At 31.4% G+C, this 17,787-nt stretch overlaps 2 protein-coding genes across 2 annotated transcripts; one reads left to right on the top strand and one right to left on the bottom strand.

Annotated features, from left to right (window-relative positions):
• The first annotated feature begins 6,899 nt into the window (after positions 1-6,899).
• Positions 6,900-7,608, top strand: LOC129288953 (mitochondrial import receptor subunit TOM9-2-like). The gene is given in 2 exon segments (XM_054925777.1): positions 6,900-7,191; positions 7,194-7,608. Coding segments are annotated over 2 exon segments (318 nt in total). The 5' UTR covers positions 6,900-7,064; the 3' UTR covers positions 7,385-7,608.
• Positions 7,609-14,010: 6,402 nt separating this feature from the next.
• Positions 14,011-16,160, bottom strand: LOC129289321 (plasmodesmata-located protein 3-like). The gene is given in 3 exon segments (XM_054926089.1): positions 14,011-14,464; positions 14,466-14,508; positions 15,050-16,160. Coding segments are annotated over 3 exon segments (885 nt in total). The 5' UTR covers positions 15,810-16,160; the 3' UTR covers positions 14,011-14,382.
• Positions 16,161-17,787: the final 1,627 nt, after the last annotated feature.

Raw genomic sequence — 17,787 nt, 5'->3', positions numbered from 1 at the left:
TCTCCTATCATTTGATAGCAAAATCGAGGAATTTTCGAGCACCCTAATTCTCTATTCGACATTTGAATGACATAATCTATGTGTTCACAGAAAACTCTTTACATGAGCTAGCTAATGGCACGAGTTTTACTTCCAAAACAAGTCACATTAAAAAGTTAGACATCCAAACATATTTTAACCACTTTTCAATACTTTTACATGAAATGGGCATCCAAAACCCTCAATATATGCTAAAAGCCTTTCCTAACACTTGGACCAAGTCCATTAGACTCAAGAATACCAGTACAACACATCATTTACATTGAAATCATAGTGTAACAAAAATTTACTCATCAACCCCATTTCGCCAAAAACAGAGGAGGAGGTAAATTGTTATTGCATTTCACCCAAATCATTCAAAAACATGTTCAAATTATTATTTCTACACTTACACTAGTATTTTAGCCCTATAAACATATATATATCAACATGCATAAAGATTAAGGACCCAAAATACAAATCTAACATTTTCAATAACAAACTAATGCAAGTGTGATGACATGCATTCTAGAATTAGCAAATCATATATTATTACATAAAATAAACTAAGCCAAAGGCATACAATTTGAGTTTGAGAAACCTAATTCACTTTCGAACCCAATCCAAAAGCTAAAACTAAACCCAATAACCGCCTCTAACTATTATTAAATTCATTTATATTTAAATTTATAAATCTACCCTTCGTTATCTTAATTAATTAAGAGGATAATTTTTTTGAGATGTTACAATTGGATTGCCTAAACTCACCAATTGTGAGAAGTAACCCGGTCAAAGATTACTATACTCACTTTTGGACTATGGCTTTCTCCATTCTTGAATCCCTAGGGTGTTGTATACCCTAAGCTAGTCTTCTTGACAAATAAGTGAAGATAACTAAGTTCAAGCCTCTCAACAAACTATGGGACAATCCCTGGACAAACAGTGCAATAGGGCTAACCTTCATGCACCGAAAGGCAGCTATAAAATACCATATGAATTTCCTACTCCTCTCTCTAGGCAAGCTCTCACTAAATAATTATGCAATGTTTCATGCTTACTCATGCATTTATATATACTTGTGATTCACAATATCAAACTTATTATTTTCAAATCACTTAATCAATTAATACATGTAAGGATAAATATTTATAATTTATCACATACAATCTCCACTTTACCCAAGCAACAGTTCCTTACTAACACACAATCATTATATCACATATCATACACTTCTCATTTCAATACATATTCGTAGTTTGAAAATCACTTTGAATTCAACTCTACATTTCAAGTTAGATTGAGGTCAATACATTATCATATGGTCTGTAGCATGTTTTCACATTCACAATTTCAATTATACATGAAATAAACCTATTTTTACATTATAACTCAATTAATAAATAATTACCCAAGATAAGTTTCCCCAAACTATCTCAAACTTTTAAAAGATCAAAAGTTTACCTTTCAATAACTTTTTCTCTCAAGCTTGTTCTTCAAGCCTAATATGGTGCGTGGAGTGATTAATCTACAATTAATCACAATTAATCACACTTACAATCATTCACATCATTGTATGTATAAAGTAACCTCTTTTACTCCTATTTCTAAAATACTAAAAGCTCTTGTTTCTCACACTTAGGCTTACCTATTGGGCATTTTAACTCTCTTTAACTCTCATCAACTTTACTAAATGTCTAACTTACCATTAATAGCCTTAAAACACTTCCACAATCCTTATTTATTACTCATTTTTCTAACATAGATGTCTACCCAGCACCATTAATGCACATCACCCTTCATTAATGGTCTCAACATATTAAATGACTTTCATTAAGTCTATTTAAATTAATGGGTTCTAACCTACTACCTATATGAATCGAAATTGTTCTCCCATTATCAAATCCTAACTAACAACTTAAGAAAGTGGGTTGGAAAGGGAAAGGAAGGGACTAGGAAACTTACCCTTAGGGTTTAGTAATTTAGCAAGACCTATAAGGCTATAATCTCCTTGGAATTGAAGCCTTAACAAATCCCTCTTCATCCTCTTTATTTTTTATTCTTTTCTTCTATTTTTCACGTCTGATTCGCAACTTATTTTTGCAAAAAGCCTTGATATATGGTACAAAGAGGTGAGTTTCATGTTCTAATAGCTCATGCGTCGCGGCATGTGACATGTAACATCCAGGAAAATTTAACCCTAGTTTATTAACCTAATGAGGGTAATTAGTGAGTCAATGAGGTGTAGCCAGAGGGACTTAACTTGGCATAATTGTTATGATTTTAGCCCTATAAGTGGGTCCAAATCGATGGTGAGCTACCTGGCAAGGACAGAGGAAGAAAAGTGAAAAATTATTGTCTATGCCACAAGCCGCGGGGCATGGCACTAAGGCAAATGTGACGTGGCACACGTGAAACAAGACATAATGCGCCTTTATTTCCTTTTACACAGTTTTTAGTTTTCAACTTTATTGCAAATGGTTTTGTTTGTGTTAGATCCTATGCTTCTACATATATCTTTGACTCTAATTTTTGAATTGATAATGATATTGATGTGTTTTAAAACTTAAAAAAAATCAAGACCCTATCTTGTTTTACAAACTTGGTAATTGTTATGGGTTGATTCCCTAATTATTTATGATACTGGGATTAATTATGGATTAGTAAAGAAGACTTTATACAAGTATAGCTAATTGAAGAAGTTTAATGTTACAAGAAGATTGACGTCATCATGACTCACTGCAAGCACGATCTTAAACTCATCAAGATCAGTGGTTGTCTAATTGAACTCATACAATCAAAGATTCTTTGATTTAAAGCCTTCAAACCTATTCTTATGTTAGGAAAATGTCATTTTGCTGACGTAGACATGTGCGTCAAAGTCGAGGGCAATGGTCACGCCTCTTAGATATACACCATTCGCCAAAGCATTGCCAAAGCCCTTATTGCTTACTATAAGAAGTATATGGATGAACAGAGTAAGAAGCTGCACTTGAGCATCAAAAGCAAGGTTGTTGACTCTGATCTAGATTTGATTTAGGTTTATATTTCCTAGCAATCCAAATTTTTGAAGTTGCGACAACCCTAACACAATTTTATTCTTATAATTTTTTTATATTTATGTTGAATTGGTTGCTAATTGCTATTGTGATTTATGGGTTTATGGATTTGTGAATGAGTTGATTCTTTCATGATTAATTTTCTTGTCCAATTTATAGGGTTGTGATTGATTTTCTTGCACTTGATTATAAAGAAACACTTGATTTTCTTGTAAATATGTTCACTTTAAATGGTTTGAAAATAGGCAAGAAAATGGCAATCTATTCCAAGTTGGAGGGATTAAGCATTCAAGAATGACATTTTTGCTTCTCAAAAAATTAGTTCATAGCGGGAGATTTCAAGGTGATATTTTGGCTATGCCTGATATCTAATATGCTGCTGCTACAACTAATGGAGGGGAGGCGGAGAATGAAGAAGATGATGAGATATTCCTTTTGATTTACGCCTTTAATGGTATAACAAGGAGAGCCACGCACTTGGTTAAAAGGAAGCTTAACTATGCCAAATCAGTTTTTCCTAGGCCCCATACAATAACAAATCACTAGATAACGAAAAAATAAATAGCTAATTGGTAGATAGAGATTTTTACTCCTTTAAAAGGTAGTTTAAGGGAAAATTTGTCCCATTTAAGAGTACATGGTACCAACACTCATAAAAAAATACAGAGACAAGATTGAGCCTTAATACAACAAACTATAACTAATTAATGAATGTGATAGGTATGCGTGTATCACCCCTCTCAGGTAGTTGAGGGTTGAGATAAGTGCTTGTGTGCTCGAAATGAAAACTTAATTAGGTGAGTTATATTTTTTGTTCTTAGTATCTCTTTGGAAATCATCTTTATTGCTGATGAACTTTGCTTGTTATGCTTGTTCAAAAAAATTGTTGTTTTTATAATCAAATTTTAAATCCAAGCCAAGAAAAGTGTCAAGATATAATAAAATTTGATTTAAACCATTTTGATAGCTAGTCCTTCCACCCCCATGTTCATGTCACCATAGATGTCATGAGGTCACTAGCTCCACTATGATCTTGATTTCCTTATGCTTAGTGATGAATCTCTGCCCCCTAATGTCTCAAAATTTCCTTTGTAAATGGTGAGTTAATTTTTATAAAAAATGCTAAAATACCTTTACCCCCCACTTTTAAATAAGATTTCAATTATAGCCCCTATAAAACAATTTCTGGATTCATCTCTACTTATGTTGCCAAGAAAATTGAATCATCTTGATTTCCTTCTTCAATCTATCTCCTTTTTCCTCCTCTTCTACATGTATGTTATTAATATCAAGATTTCAATTAGAAGCTCGTATGAATTGTTTTATTTATTTATATTTTTGGTTACTTGCTTGTTCAATATTTGATTTGGCACTTGTAAAGATGCTAATTCATAATTTCTTTCCCATGTAGAATGTTGTTTAAGTTGAGTTATGGAGAGCAAGGAGAAGAATATAAATGAATGAAATACCAAACATAAAATTTTTAGTAATTTAAATTAAAGATTGAATTGCATTAATCTTATCAATTATAAAATATTAAAAAATCATTATTCCTTGCACTTATTGTAGGACCAAGCTTAAAATAATTGTGGGACTCAGAAATATTTTTTTAAAAAATTTTGTCCTTTTTATGAACTTTTTGTTACAATGTATTTTTTGTTACATTTATTTTTTTTATTTTACTAAACAAAGTAGAGCATGTTTTACCAAGACTACTAACACTTAAAAATTATTTTTTATATTAGATTTTTATGTTATTATACTAACATCTCTGTATTTATATACTTTTCAAATTATCTTTCCATTTTTTCAAAATACATTTTTTAATGCTTTTTTAAAGTTCACAATTTTTTCCCCTTTATTTAAAACAAATTACCTTATCATATCTTATCTTATATCTACCGTAAAATATAAAAAAATTCACTGCTACTTAATCAGTGAAATTAACAGTAATTGTGGGACCCAGAAATATTTTTTAAATAAAAATTTTATTGTTTTTCTCAACTTTCTGATACAATATATTTTTTCGTCATACTTATTTTTTATTTTATCAAATTATCTTTTAATTTTTTTTAAAGTACAATTTTTTAACATTTTTTATATTTATAATTATTTTAGCTTTTTTAAAACAAGTTATCTTATCTAATATTCTATTGTAAAGTGTAAAAAAATTCACTGTTACTTAAACCGTGAAATTAACAGTAATTGTGGGACACTTAACATTAATTGTGGGACCCAGCAATAGTTTTTAAATAAAAATTTTATTGTTTTTCTCTACTTTTTGTTATACTTATTTTTTATTTTATTAAAAAAATTAAAGCATGTTTTACCAATATTACTAACACTTAAAAATTATTTTTTATATTATTTTTAATGTTATTATATTAACATATTTATATTTATATATTTTTTAAATTATCTTTTAATTTTTTTCAAAATACATTTTTTTAACATTTTTTATGTTCATAATTTTTTTCTGCTTTGTTTTAAAAAAAATTAAAGCATGCATGATTATGATTATTAACATTCAGTAAAAAAATTATCATATTTTTATAATATTATGTTGAAAAAGAAATAAGTTAATTTTTTTTATCCCGTGCATCACATGAGGGGTTTTTAGTTATATTTAAAAAACTAAATTTTAAACTAGTTGAAATTTAAAGAACTGGAAGATTAATTTTTCATTAACAAATTATCATAAGCGGGGCCAACTTGAACGAAATGTAGAATTCACAAAGATTCGTACCATTGATGAACTATGCAACATCCAGAGTGAGCTTGCACTTCTCCTTTTTCATTTTTCCGCATGTATTTCATTAAATTATGTTAAACCTTATTTTTAAGATTCAATATTTATGTTGCATTAGTTGAAAAAATATTTCCATAATTATTTTAATAAAGTTTGGAGAGAAATAATTTCAATTACCCTAAAAGTCTCATAAAACTTTTAATTGCAAGTATATTTTGTATAATTACAAAATACTCTTACATTATTTTATTTTTTAAAAATAAAACTCATCCACAGCAGGCTACCAGCCTTCACCACTAGTTGCCGAATGGTTACAAGAATCATGTAGTTAATTTTTCAAGACCAACATTTTCAAAATTTATCCACAGCCGGTCCCTAAAACTCCAATGACGGGTGGTGGATGGATTATATTTTTTTTTTTAAAATAAAATAATGTAAGGGTATTTCTATAACCGCACAAAAATATATTTACAATCTATAGATTTATTTATTAGTGGCCATTTATATTTACACATTTCATGAGATTTTAGGATAATTGAAATCCTTGTGCGGGCTTTGAGAGTAATTCTCTCTAAGGTTTACATGTTAAAAATAGCATTTTAAAAAATTTTAAAATGTTTTTTAAAATAATTAATATCTATATTTCATAAAAAATTACATTCATATAAATTGCGAGGGTTCTATTATCGTGATCATTTTGATTTCTGACTCAATTTGGATTAGTCAAACTTCAATTTAACTTTTAGACACCGGGCGGTTGGATTCCAAAAAATTGAAATCACATTTTTATCATATTCCTCTCATGATTAGAAATTAGCAATTTTCCCTTTCACATTATATTAATATTTTTTAAAAACTCTTGTGAACAAAAATTAATAATATAATATTAAAGTAACTATGAATTAGTTTTATAGTTATCCATATAATGATGGTTTATTTATTTTTTTTTGGTAAAATAATGATGGTTTATTTATGTTGTCACTGTATTGTGTTTTCACTACTATTTTATTGATCAATTAAAATGACCTGATGAAATAATCAAATTGAATAGACCGCCCAAGGCCAGGGCACATAAAATGCTAGAGCATTACACGGCCGTCCTCGCTTCTCGGGTCAAGATTTCCCCTCTAAACCTAGCTCGCTGGGCTGGGAGGAGTGTTTGAGTGATCTCACAGTGACGGCCGCAGGAAAAGCACTTTTTTCGCAGTGAATCCTCTTCTTCCCTCCTCTTCTCAATTCTCATGGCGTCCCAAGGTCGTAGAGGTGGAGCATCGCTCCCCGATAGGCCCACTAGGAATCAACCCACCGGTATCATCTCCAAGCTTTCACAGTCCCCTCTCGTCTCCAAGGGCAAGGAGGTTGCCGGGACGCCGCTTTCGTCACCAAGAAGCTCCTCAAGAGCACCGGTAAGGCCGCGTGGATCGCTGGCACCACCTTCCTCATTCTTGTCGTTCCACTGATTATCGAGATGGACCGCGAGCAGCAGTTGAACGAGCTCGAGCTCCAGCAGGCCAGCCTCCTCGGTACTCCCACTTCCATGGGTCCACCGCCTCAGAAGTGAATGAACCGTTTAGGTTAGATTAATTCTTCGGTTCGGTTTTCTCTGGGAATGTTTTAATCTGTATCAGTTAGGTTTGATCCAGGGGGAAGCATTCGGAGAATGATTGCTGATTCACTTTATATCGAGATTGAAACAATATAATTCTATGGTTTTGGATTGCAATAACCTTACAATTGTAGCTTTAGAATCCATGAGTATTCTAGTGCAAATTTTACATCCCATTATTCTTGTCTATGGTACTGCTCAGTATCTGCTATCAAGGCAATGTGGTATGCTGAATTTATCGGTTGATTGTTCTCTGTTGTTTTATGGATGCAATTCCAGGTTAGTAATCTGATCATTCTCCTCGATCTTATTTTGATTTTGCAAGGAGAAAAATAGATTTTGTTGAGAAGGGAGAATTGCACATGTGATCCAGTCACTCGGTGCTGATGGATTAACAAAGAGAAAATGCATGCAGGAAAAAAAAAACTTAGTAAACTAACTTTGCTCTCATGCAAAACGGGATTGGGACATGAGAAATACTTTTTAGCCTTTATGTTCTCGTAGGAAACTGGATATTGATCTTGACATTACTCAATCGGGACTGTGCCTATGCTTTTCTGGAGGGATTTATAAAATGGCAATCTATCAAGATGGTAGAATGCCTAAACATTGTAGTTGCAAGTTTTCTCCTTCCCACTTTACACCAAACATAGCTCGGGTGAGTTAAGAAGGAATGTAGCTTCTGTGTTTATCTCATTTCAACTTGTCCAAACACTAGTGGTGTCAATTTACAATTGACATTGGTTACATCTGGAAAATCAAGCGGACATGCGATTGTTTTCTATTTCATGATAACAAGTTAAATGATTGCCCAGACAGTCAAGATTGAAGAATGTTCACCTCTTGTAGATCTCATGTTATTTGTTTTAGATGTTCTTGAAGATGATAGAATTTTTTGGACGGGAAAACTCCCCATATCTTGAAATCAAGTGAGGTCATTCTTTGTAGTTTTTCATGTCCTGCTTATTAAATCATCCAGGGACATCTCCCCTTTCTCTTGGTTTTTCATCGGCGTGATTTGTGTTTTCTCTTTTCTCTATTTGCTTCACTAACTAAAGTTGGAGAGCAGTGCTAACGATTAACTTGAGAACTTTCTTTTCTTCTGTTTAGCGGCCACCATTTTGGTGGTTTTTATATCTATAGGCTAATCATAAATATGAGCCACTTGTTATTTCTTTAATTACCCTTGTTGAATACGTGGATGCTGTGAAACTCAATAGGTTTGTAGCTCTTTCAGGGTGTATTTGGTTCAAGGGGAGGGAAGGAGTTTTAATGGAGGGGAAGGGGGTTTCATGTTATCTTGTTTGGTTTAGGAGGGCAAGGGAGGAAAAATAATTGTATATAGACAATTTTACTCTCGTTTTATTAATGTTGAGATATTATAGAAAATGTATTTTCATTTTTTAAATTTATCACAAAGGGCATATTAATTAGGGTATAAAAAATTTTACCCCTTCTTTCCCAATCCTCCCAATTTGGAGGGAGGGGAGGGAGATTTTAAAAAAAATTCCCTCCCCTCCAATTTTTCAGACCCAAACAAGACCAAACAAGAGGAGAGGCTCTTCTCCTCTCCTACCAAATACCCCTTTAAGGCGTGAGTTTCATGGATACAATGGGTTTGTTTTTAAAAACTATTTTTTATTTTTGAAAACAGAAAAATTTAATAACTTATTTAGTTAAGTGTTTTTCATTTAATTGTATTTTAAATTATTTTCATTCTTTGTTTTTAAATCAAAAAATATAAACAACTTCAAGTTGTTTTCATTTTTTTATTTTTAAAATATGTTATATTTGATTATTAAAATATATTGTAGATACAATGGGTTTTGTTTTCCTTTTTTAAATACTGTTTTTTATTTTTGATAACAGAAAAACTTAAAAACTTATTTAGTTAAGTGTTTTTTTTAATTATTTTTTAAATTATTGTCATTTTTGTTTTTATGAAAAAAAGAAACAATTTCAAGTTGTTTTCATTTTTTATTTTTAAAATATATTATATTTAATTATTAAAAATTATATTTCTCTATTCTAAATGATAGGATATTTTTAGATGAAATTTTACATATCAATAAATCATATTAAATATATTTAATAACTTTATCTTTTAAAAATAAAAATATAATTTTTAAAAATAATCATCATTTAATACATTGAGAAGTAAAGGGATAGAAATTAATTATAAAGAGAGAAATGGTAATACTAAAATAGTGTATTTAATGAAATTTTAATCTACTCAAAGTGTTTTATATTTTGAGACGAAAAACTTTTTAAAAGTATCCTATAATTTGAGATGGAAGAATTGTTATTTTGATTAATTTTTATTATCAATCACTATCATTAACTACCTATAATTATCACTATCGGTTCGTTTTTTAATTTTAAAACTGTTTTTAATTGACATAACTAAGTAATTTTTTATTTTATTTTGAATAACAATTTTTTTTACCAACCTTTGAATAACAATTTTAAAAATTTGTTATATAACAGTTTTAAAAAAATTAAAAAATAAAACAAAAATCAAAATAGCCAAATATTTTTTGAATAATCTATTAAAAAAAATCTAATTCTATGAAACGTCCTTGGTGGTCACTGGTCACAAGAATGAGTTCCAGTGATGTAGAGCAGCATTTAAGATCTCTGTAGATCATGAGGACCTATGAAGGTGATGTATTAGGGTATTGTCTGCAGAGCTAGAAATTTGAGTGTATGGGGCTGAATAAGTCCAATTTTTAAAAAGCTTGAATAGTCAAGTTCAGTTCGAATTTTTTGAGTTTTCGACAGCTTGAATACTTAAATTTTTATTTTTAAAATTATTTTTAATTAATTTTCACTTTAAAATTAATTATTGTATTTTATAAAAATGTAAAATATATATTTTTATATTTAAATGATGTTTAGGACTCAAATATATACTATTTTAGTATAAAATATATAAAACTTAATTAATTAATTAATATTAATCATATTTAATATATTTTGTAAAATTAAATTTTTTTATTCGGGTACCTGAAGTTAAAAAAAATTATATTTCTTTAAGTTTGACTTTAACTTTTTTTGAGCGGGTTCAGGCTAACCTGTCGAACTCGGCTCAAATTATCGGTTCTAATTATTTAGAACCACATATTTCATAATTTCTGTTAAAACGTTTTTATTGTGACTAATCGAACTGTTTTTTGTTGTTGGATATAAACGCACTTCTGCAGATAGCAAATAGCCTGACGTAGCCGAATGGTGATGGCGAAATTTGAGTTACGGACGCCTGTGTCCTGATCCTAATATTGAAAACTAATTACTATGATAAAAATTAAAGTGAAGCTTATCATTCATAATTTGTGTGTGTATTTTTAATCTTCTCTGTCGACTTAAAAGGGGAGCTAACAAAGCAATTGAGCTGGCCCAGTTGGTAAATATTTAAACTATAATGTATAAAATTGTGATTTCAAATCTAACTACTATTCTAAAGACTTTATTGATGAGTAATTTATAAGCATATTTATAAATGTTCTTTGAGCCTCAATGTAGGGACCCAATTCACTTAATGTTTTTTGTATAAAAAAAAACTGCCCTATTTTAAATTATAAAATATTTTTAGATAAAATCTCACATACTAATAAACCTCAATAAATATATTTGATAATTTTATCTTTTTAAAATAAACATGTAAATTTTTAAAAACATTCATCATTTAATATATAGAAAAGAGAAGGACGAAAATTAATTATAGAAAGAGAAAAGATAATAATAAAATTAGTGCATTTAATAATCTTAATCTATTCAAAATGTATTATATTTTGAAATAAAAAATTTCTTCAAAAGTGTTATATAATTTGAGAAGGAAAGGGTAGTAATTTTGTACCATGAAAATATTAATTGTTAATTGTTATTCTCTTTTCCTCTCAACACTTTAAATTTAAGATCTAAAATATTTTTAAAGGACTTGGACCGTTGATTGATATAAGTTTATTCACTCAATGAGCACTTCACATAATATATTAGTAATCATTTGATTTAGTTGAACAATTATTGAGATTGTTGTATAATACTCTAAAAGCATCCACGTTCAATTTTTTGAAGGGGGCAACATATACAGGGGACTGTTTTTATCATGATAATATGTTGAATTTTTAGAAAAGATGTATTTTAATAATTTTTAAGCATTGATAAAATTAAATAATTATAATTGAAATACTCATTAATGAATAAGTATAATTTACTCATCTAATTCAAATCTTATTTTTTAAAATTCAAGGAGCCAATAGCATGTGGAGTGGGGATCACAATCCAATCATCCTTCTATTGTTTTTTCTTTTCTGTGCCTGTGAGTGAAATTCTTTTTCTTGAGGCTTTAGAAAATCATGACGTTTCACCTTCTTCCCCACTACTCTATTCCATGTGCTTTTGATTTCTTCATGGCTGGGGGGGGGGGGGGGGGGGGGGGGGGGGACCTTCTCATTTCTTAACAACTAAGGCGTGTTGCGACTTTTTGGGGGAGGATAAAAAGTTGGGGAGAATGACAAGTGAGGATTTTATAAAAAAGTTAAGGTCAAATTGAGAATTTTAATATTAAAATATGAGAGAAGAAATACTGAATTTAAAAATTTTCATGTTAAAGAAATTCTAATTTAACATTAACTTTTTGAAATCCTTACTTATCATCCTCCCAAAAAGTTTGACGCGAATTAAAGGTCACCCTATTCAATATCTTTTTAACAGTATCCATCACATCTCATAATTGTTAATCATAAATTAATAGTTTTATTATTTTTCTTAGAATAAATAAGATGGACATTTTACTTAGCTAGTTGATATCCCATTTTGTATATTAGATAAATTAAAGCTCTGTAATGTTCGACTATGTGGTCATATCTCTAACAATATTATTTTTAAAATGAAACACCGGCTAAAAGAAAAATAGAATATAATGTTTTGAAGGATAGTTGCTTGGGCCGACAAAAGCAAGAAAACCGCCATTGCACGCTTAGTTTACTTATTTTTTTTTAATAAATCCTAGTTAATTATTCTTCTCTCCAGTAAACATAAAAAATTTACTTGAAACCCCATACATAAAATTTTTAGTCGTGGGAAATATTCATGAATATTATCCGAGGCTAATATTTTCCAATGGCAATTTTATTTTAGTTTCTTTAATATAATGAAACAAAAATTAAATGAGATTATTGGCAGCAACTTAGTAAATACTGGATACTCTTAAATACCCGCTGCTCACGAACTATTACGCTGCTAAGAAAATCCACATGATTGCCACTTCCAACTTGCAAACACGTCAGATGAGTCATTCAAGCGAGAAATATTATTTTGAATTATAATATACAAATAGTGAGGACGTGGGAAGCATCTGTCGTAGTCATTATTGAAAAAAATAGTGACAAAACTGACACAAACATTAAATCATCAGCCTGGGATTATACTTCTTCAACATGTTCGATCATATGATATCTGAATCTCATATTCAATAGCATTCTTTAGCGTTACAATTAAGTCACTATATAATTAAAAAAAAAACGGAGTGAAATTTCACAATATAACAGACCATATATCTACATACCAATTATAAACTTCTGATTCGAGTTCCCCTTTTCATCTCTCATGTTTTTAAGTTTGACTCCAATCACAAATGCAAAATGTAGTAAAAGAACACAATGTACAATTTTTGAGACAATAGGCATTCCAAGAAATGTCAAAATAGGAATTTAAGACTGCATTTGAGAATTAAAATGCAGGAAGAATGACAGATAAATTTCTCAAAAATAAAATAATAATAATTTGATCTCGCAAAATATAATAATATCAATAAAATTTCAAGAGACTTCTTTAAGATTAAATTTCTATGTGAAATTACTTAAATACCCAAAACTAATTTATATTGCTCAAAAATTTGCTATAAATATTTATAAATTTAGTTCCACCAATGAATAAAACGATTTAAGAAATTATAACTTTCTATCAATAGGTTTTTTTCATTTAGCAAAATCCAACTAATTTTATATGGTTCATAACTTTAGTATAAGTATTTGCAAGTTTAGTTTCACTAATAACTAAAACAATTTAGAAAAACACAAGTTCATGTAAGCAAAGTTCAACTAATTTTGTATATTTTACAAACTTAACATAAGTGTTTGCAAATTTGATTTTACTAATGACTAAAACAATTTATAAAATCACAACTTTTTAAATTGCAAAGGATACTAAAGTGATTTCACATAAAAATTTAATCTTAAAGAATTCTCTTGAAATCTCATTGTCATTATCACATTTCACGAGATCAAATTATTATTTCCTCATTTAAGAGGAATTTATATGCCATTTTTTCCTAAACGAATTTGAATATGAAACAGGAGTTAAAAAAGATGACAAACTTCCAAGGTAAAAAAAAAAAAAAAAAGGACGACGACAAGCAAAAGTATTAATTGAAATAGCTCTCTAAAGTGATTTTATTTTGTATGCACAAGATTCAAACCCACAACTTTATTCAAGAGGAACTGAATCCCTTTCACTAGGTTTCACTTCTGATTGTTAGTATATTCTTACTTCTTAGGCCAATCATTCTCAGCTAGAGGGAATTGAACTTCAAAAATCCATGTCCAAATTTAAGACCAAAAATCTAGAACAGTTTTTAATCCAATGCTCAACAGCTATGAGGAAGACAAGTCATGACTAAAAGCCATGTCTGTGTTAGTGGGGACAGAAATCTATCCATCACACATCACTCAATGATCTTTTGTCCTAACAAAGCACTTCCTTCATTGATTCCACGAGTTGAACCTAACCCAATTCAGAAGGAATAATAAGAAATTCCTTTCCAACCCCTTCAGTCATGTAACTATACAGAAGGGTCAATCAAAAGTATATTCCTTTAACATGTTAAAACTAAATATGAACCAAACCTGTGAGGTATCATAGTATCAGCATATACAGAATCAAACTACGCAGCATCAATGCTTACCACCTCGCTTCTTTAACGCTGATTTTACAAATAACAAACAAGCGATTAAGAATCCCAGAGCTGCAAACCCCTACCGCAAGAGCCACCGTCCTCTGCGTATTGTGTTGCCCCATTCCTGATGCCAAGCAAAGCAACCACAATATGGAGAGCCATTAAAATCTTCACTTCAAATGCTACCACAGCGAGCCAGATATTTCAAACTTACCCACAAAAATAGATCAGATACCTACCAGTTCGACACCCTAACATACTTCTCAAATTTTCAAATAAAGTTTGGTCCAATGTTTGAACAAATGAGACAAACTAGCCTATATCATCATTAGTTATCAGACCCTATATTGCAATATTGATGGAAATACATGAGCCAAGATGATCAGTTGAAGTATATAATAATACTCTAAAATTTTAGATCAAGATGCGCGGGTTAACAAATCGTCCTAACAAATATAATATTATGGTCAGTTCTTTTTTCCAGAAAAAGGACCTACTCCTTGATTTCTATTTTCCAATTACTAACATGTACAAAAACAGATGAAGTGATCTTCTGATCATATAAAGCCCAAAGTAGGTGAGAAATGTAGCACTGAATTACAATTAAACAGATATTGAAGCATTTTCAGAGTGAGGGAAGAAAAGAGATCTCCCTACAGCTTTACCTGAGGACGAAGATGGTGACTCGCCACTCCCAGGCACTCCATTGGGATAAAAGTTGTAACTGATAAAGCACTTTTGAAGATAAATTTTCGCAGAAATTGAGTCACCACAAACAGATTTAACTTGGTCCTCAGCACTCTTCACACAATCCCCACAATCACCACTAGACAAATCACCTTCGCACTGCCCCAACGCATACAGAGACTGGTAGCTTCCAGTGTAAAACAAGCTTCCTCCACTTTTCACTCCATTTTCCACCATCCCAAACGCTGTGTCTCTTCTCTCTGCGAACCCGCTTCCACTTGCCTGAATCGACCCACAGACCTTGTACAGCAACTGAGTCCCAGAGACTTGCTTGAACCCGATGATCTCGTACCGCAAATAGCACCCATTGAGCTGGACACGCGCCGCCACAACCTGGCCACAGAGCTTGTCGAGCATATCGGGAATCTTGCTCACGCATTTGTAGCAGTCGGAGTTTGAGAGGTCCCCTCTGCATTGGTACAGACCCATGATCGCATTCTGGCCGTTGCCGGAGGTTGTAGAGGCGAAAACCTTTTGAGCAGATTGTGCGACGAGAGTGCCCAGTAAGGACTTGAGGTTCTGCGAGTAAATCCCAGACGGGTCTTGAAATTTCTGGTCTGCACAGCCCTTGAAGACCAAGTCTGTGTTGTCCGCAGCTGAAATACGACGAAGAAGGAGCGCGATAACAGTGAAGAGAAACACGCAGTGGAGAGAGGAAGGTTTTCTGGTCATAACCATTTTGGGATTTCCGTCGAGAACGAAAACTTCCTTCGGGGTTTTAGTTCATGAAAGGTTTTGGGGAGGGTTATTAGAGAGATGGGAGGTTTTGGAATCTGGACAGAAGGAAAAGAAGGGTTTTGAATTTTTGGCGATTTGCTATGAAAGCTGAAAGCAAAATTCCGCCTCACTATATCTGTGTGAGATTCGGACTTTATTTTGGGTTGTTTTTTATGAATAGGACCAGTTTACAAAATTATTAATGACTGCGCTAGTTAGAGAATTAATGAATGAACTTGTTGATTTTAGATTGATGAATCAAGGTAAAATGAGTTGATGATTCTGACTGAAGGAAACTAAAGACGATGCGGGGGGGAAAACAAAAGTGAACGCGATTTGATCTGATCTGATTGTGTGGCAAGCTTGGACATGAAGTACGGCAGTGGTGTGACAAGAGCAATAACTTTTGAAAGCACTCAATGAATAAATAATTTAAGCTCACACGGAAACCGCGTTCCTCTGTGGCGGCAGTCATAGCCGTGTGAGAACGCATGGGCCCATCGGAATTAAGGAATTCACTGGTTTTGTCAGAGACATGAATTAAGGAACTATTGTTCATTGTATATTGTTCATAGTTCTGCATTTCCAGGTTGGGGTTTATTAGTACAGTTTAATTTGTTCAATGAATCTATCAGGCATGATTAATTTACTTGTTTTGATGGCAAAAATTTGCGACCCATTATTCACAATGAGACATCAAAAGATTATTCACAATAAACATAAGCATCATTGGACTCGTTATAATTATGAAGTGGGTTTATAAGTGGTTTTTCTGTAACGCTACAGAATTCAAATTATCAAATGAGGGTAAGGGATGCTTGCGCCCATGATCATCGTCATGCTTTATGAATTCTTTAATCTTGCGTTGCAATGTTTGTTAGAATAAATTTTTTGACCCCAAATTAATTTGTTTTATATCTTCAATTCCATCTTAAAAAGAACTCCCAAACATTACCTTAACCCTCTTATTTATTGATGTATGCCGTCATTGTTCTCCGTTTGTGCATCGGGAGAGTATAAATGGGGAAAAACACAGAGTCAAAAATCACGGTGAGAATCCACTACACATGCAGTTCTATGTAGCCCCGTTGATGGCTTTCCTAAAAGCTATGAATTATTTATTAATATATTCAATGCTGATAAATTTCTGTGACTTGTCTCTCAAGATAACTTGTCGGAGCTTCATTAAATCTAGAACATGACACCCTTTTGCGTTTGGATGGATGCAATGAAAATAACTAAAAATAGAGCCAGATCAAATCCAATTATGACACGAAAATATTGGTGAACTTCATCTAAATATGCAGGACTGTGACACCATGATTGATGGGTCGAAGCTGAAGAAGGCCAGTGAATTATAAATTCGATGGAATCTCATGCATAAATCTGTGACAGCAACAAGATGATGAAGATGATTCGGAGGATCACAAGCAAGCATCTAGATATTAGTACTGCAACACAAGTTGGCTTGAAGGTCAGTGAATGGGAGTAGTGAAATTTGTTGAGCAATGGAAATACGAAATATTTGAAGGAGTAACTCTAATTCTAAATGGTCCCGTGGATGTTTCCAAATGAGCTTTGGCGGCAACCACCCAATCACTATGTTATTGCTTCTTTAAGTTGGTAGGGTGGAGGGTCCATGCAATTTGGGATGGTAATGTGGATCAAGTCTGATGAGTTAGTTTGAACTTACTTAAAAAATTTACGGTTAAACCTAAATTTTAATATTCATGCCTCTTTGGGCTGACCTGAATAGGTCCGAATACCCGAATAAAAAAATTTAATATATATAATAAATATTAATTAATTTTTTAAATTTATTTATGTTAAAGAAATAAAATATCATATATTTGAGTGCGTTATCATAGTTATTTTTTAAAAAAATAAAAAAATTTATATTTGCATATTTTATTATTTTAATCAATAAAATATCTCAAAA

This window comes from Prosopis cineraria, unplaced genomic scaffold (assembly GCF_029017545.1).
Source record: "Prosopis cineraria cultivar Desert tree isolate PC_DT_omini unplaced genomic scaffold, ASM2901754v1 PC1, whole genome shotgun sequence".
Classification (NCBI taxonomy): domain Eukaryota; kingdom Viridiplantae; phylum Streptophyta; class Magnoliopsida; order Fabales; family Fabaceae; genus Prosopis; species Prosopis cineraria.
Note: the sequence above shows the minus strand (reverse complement) of the source record. Positions and strands in the feature narration are given on the sequence as shown.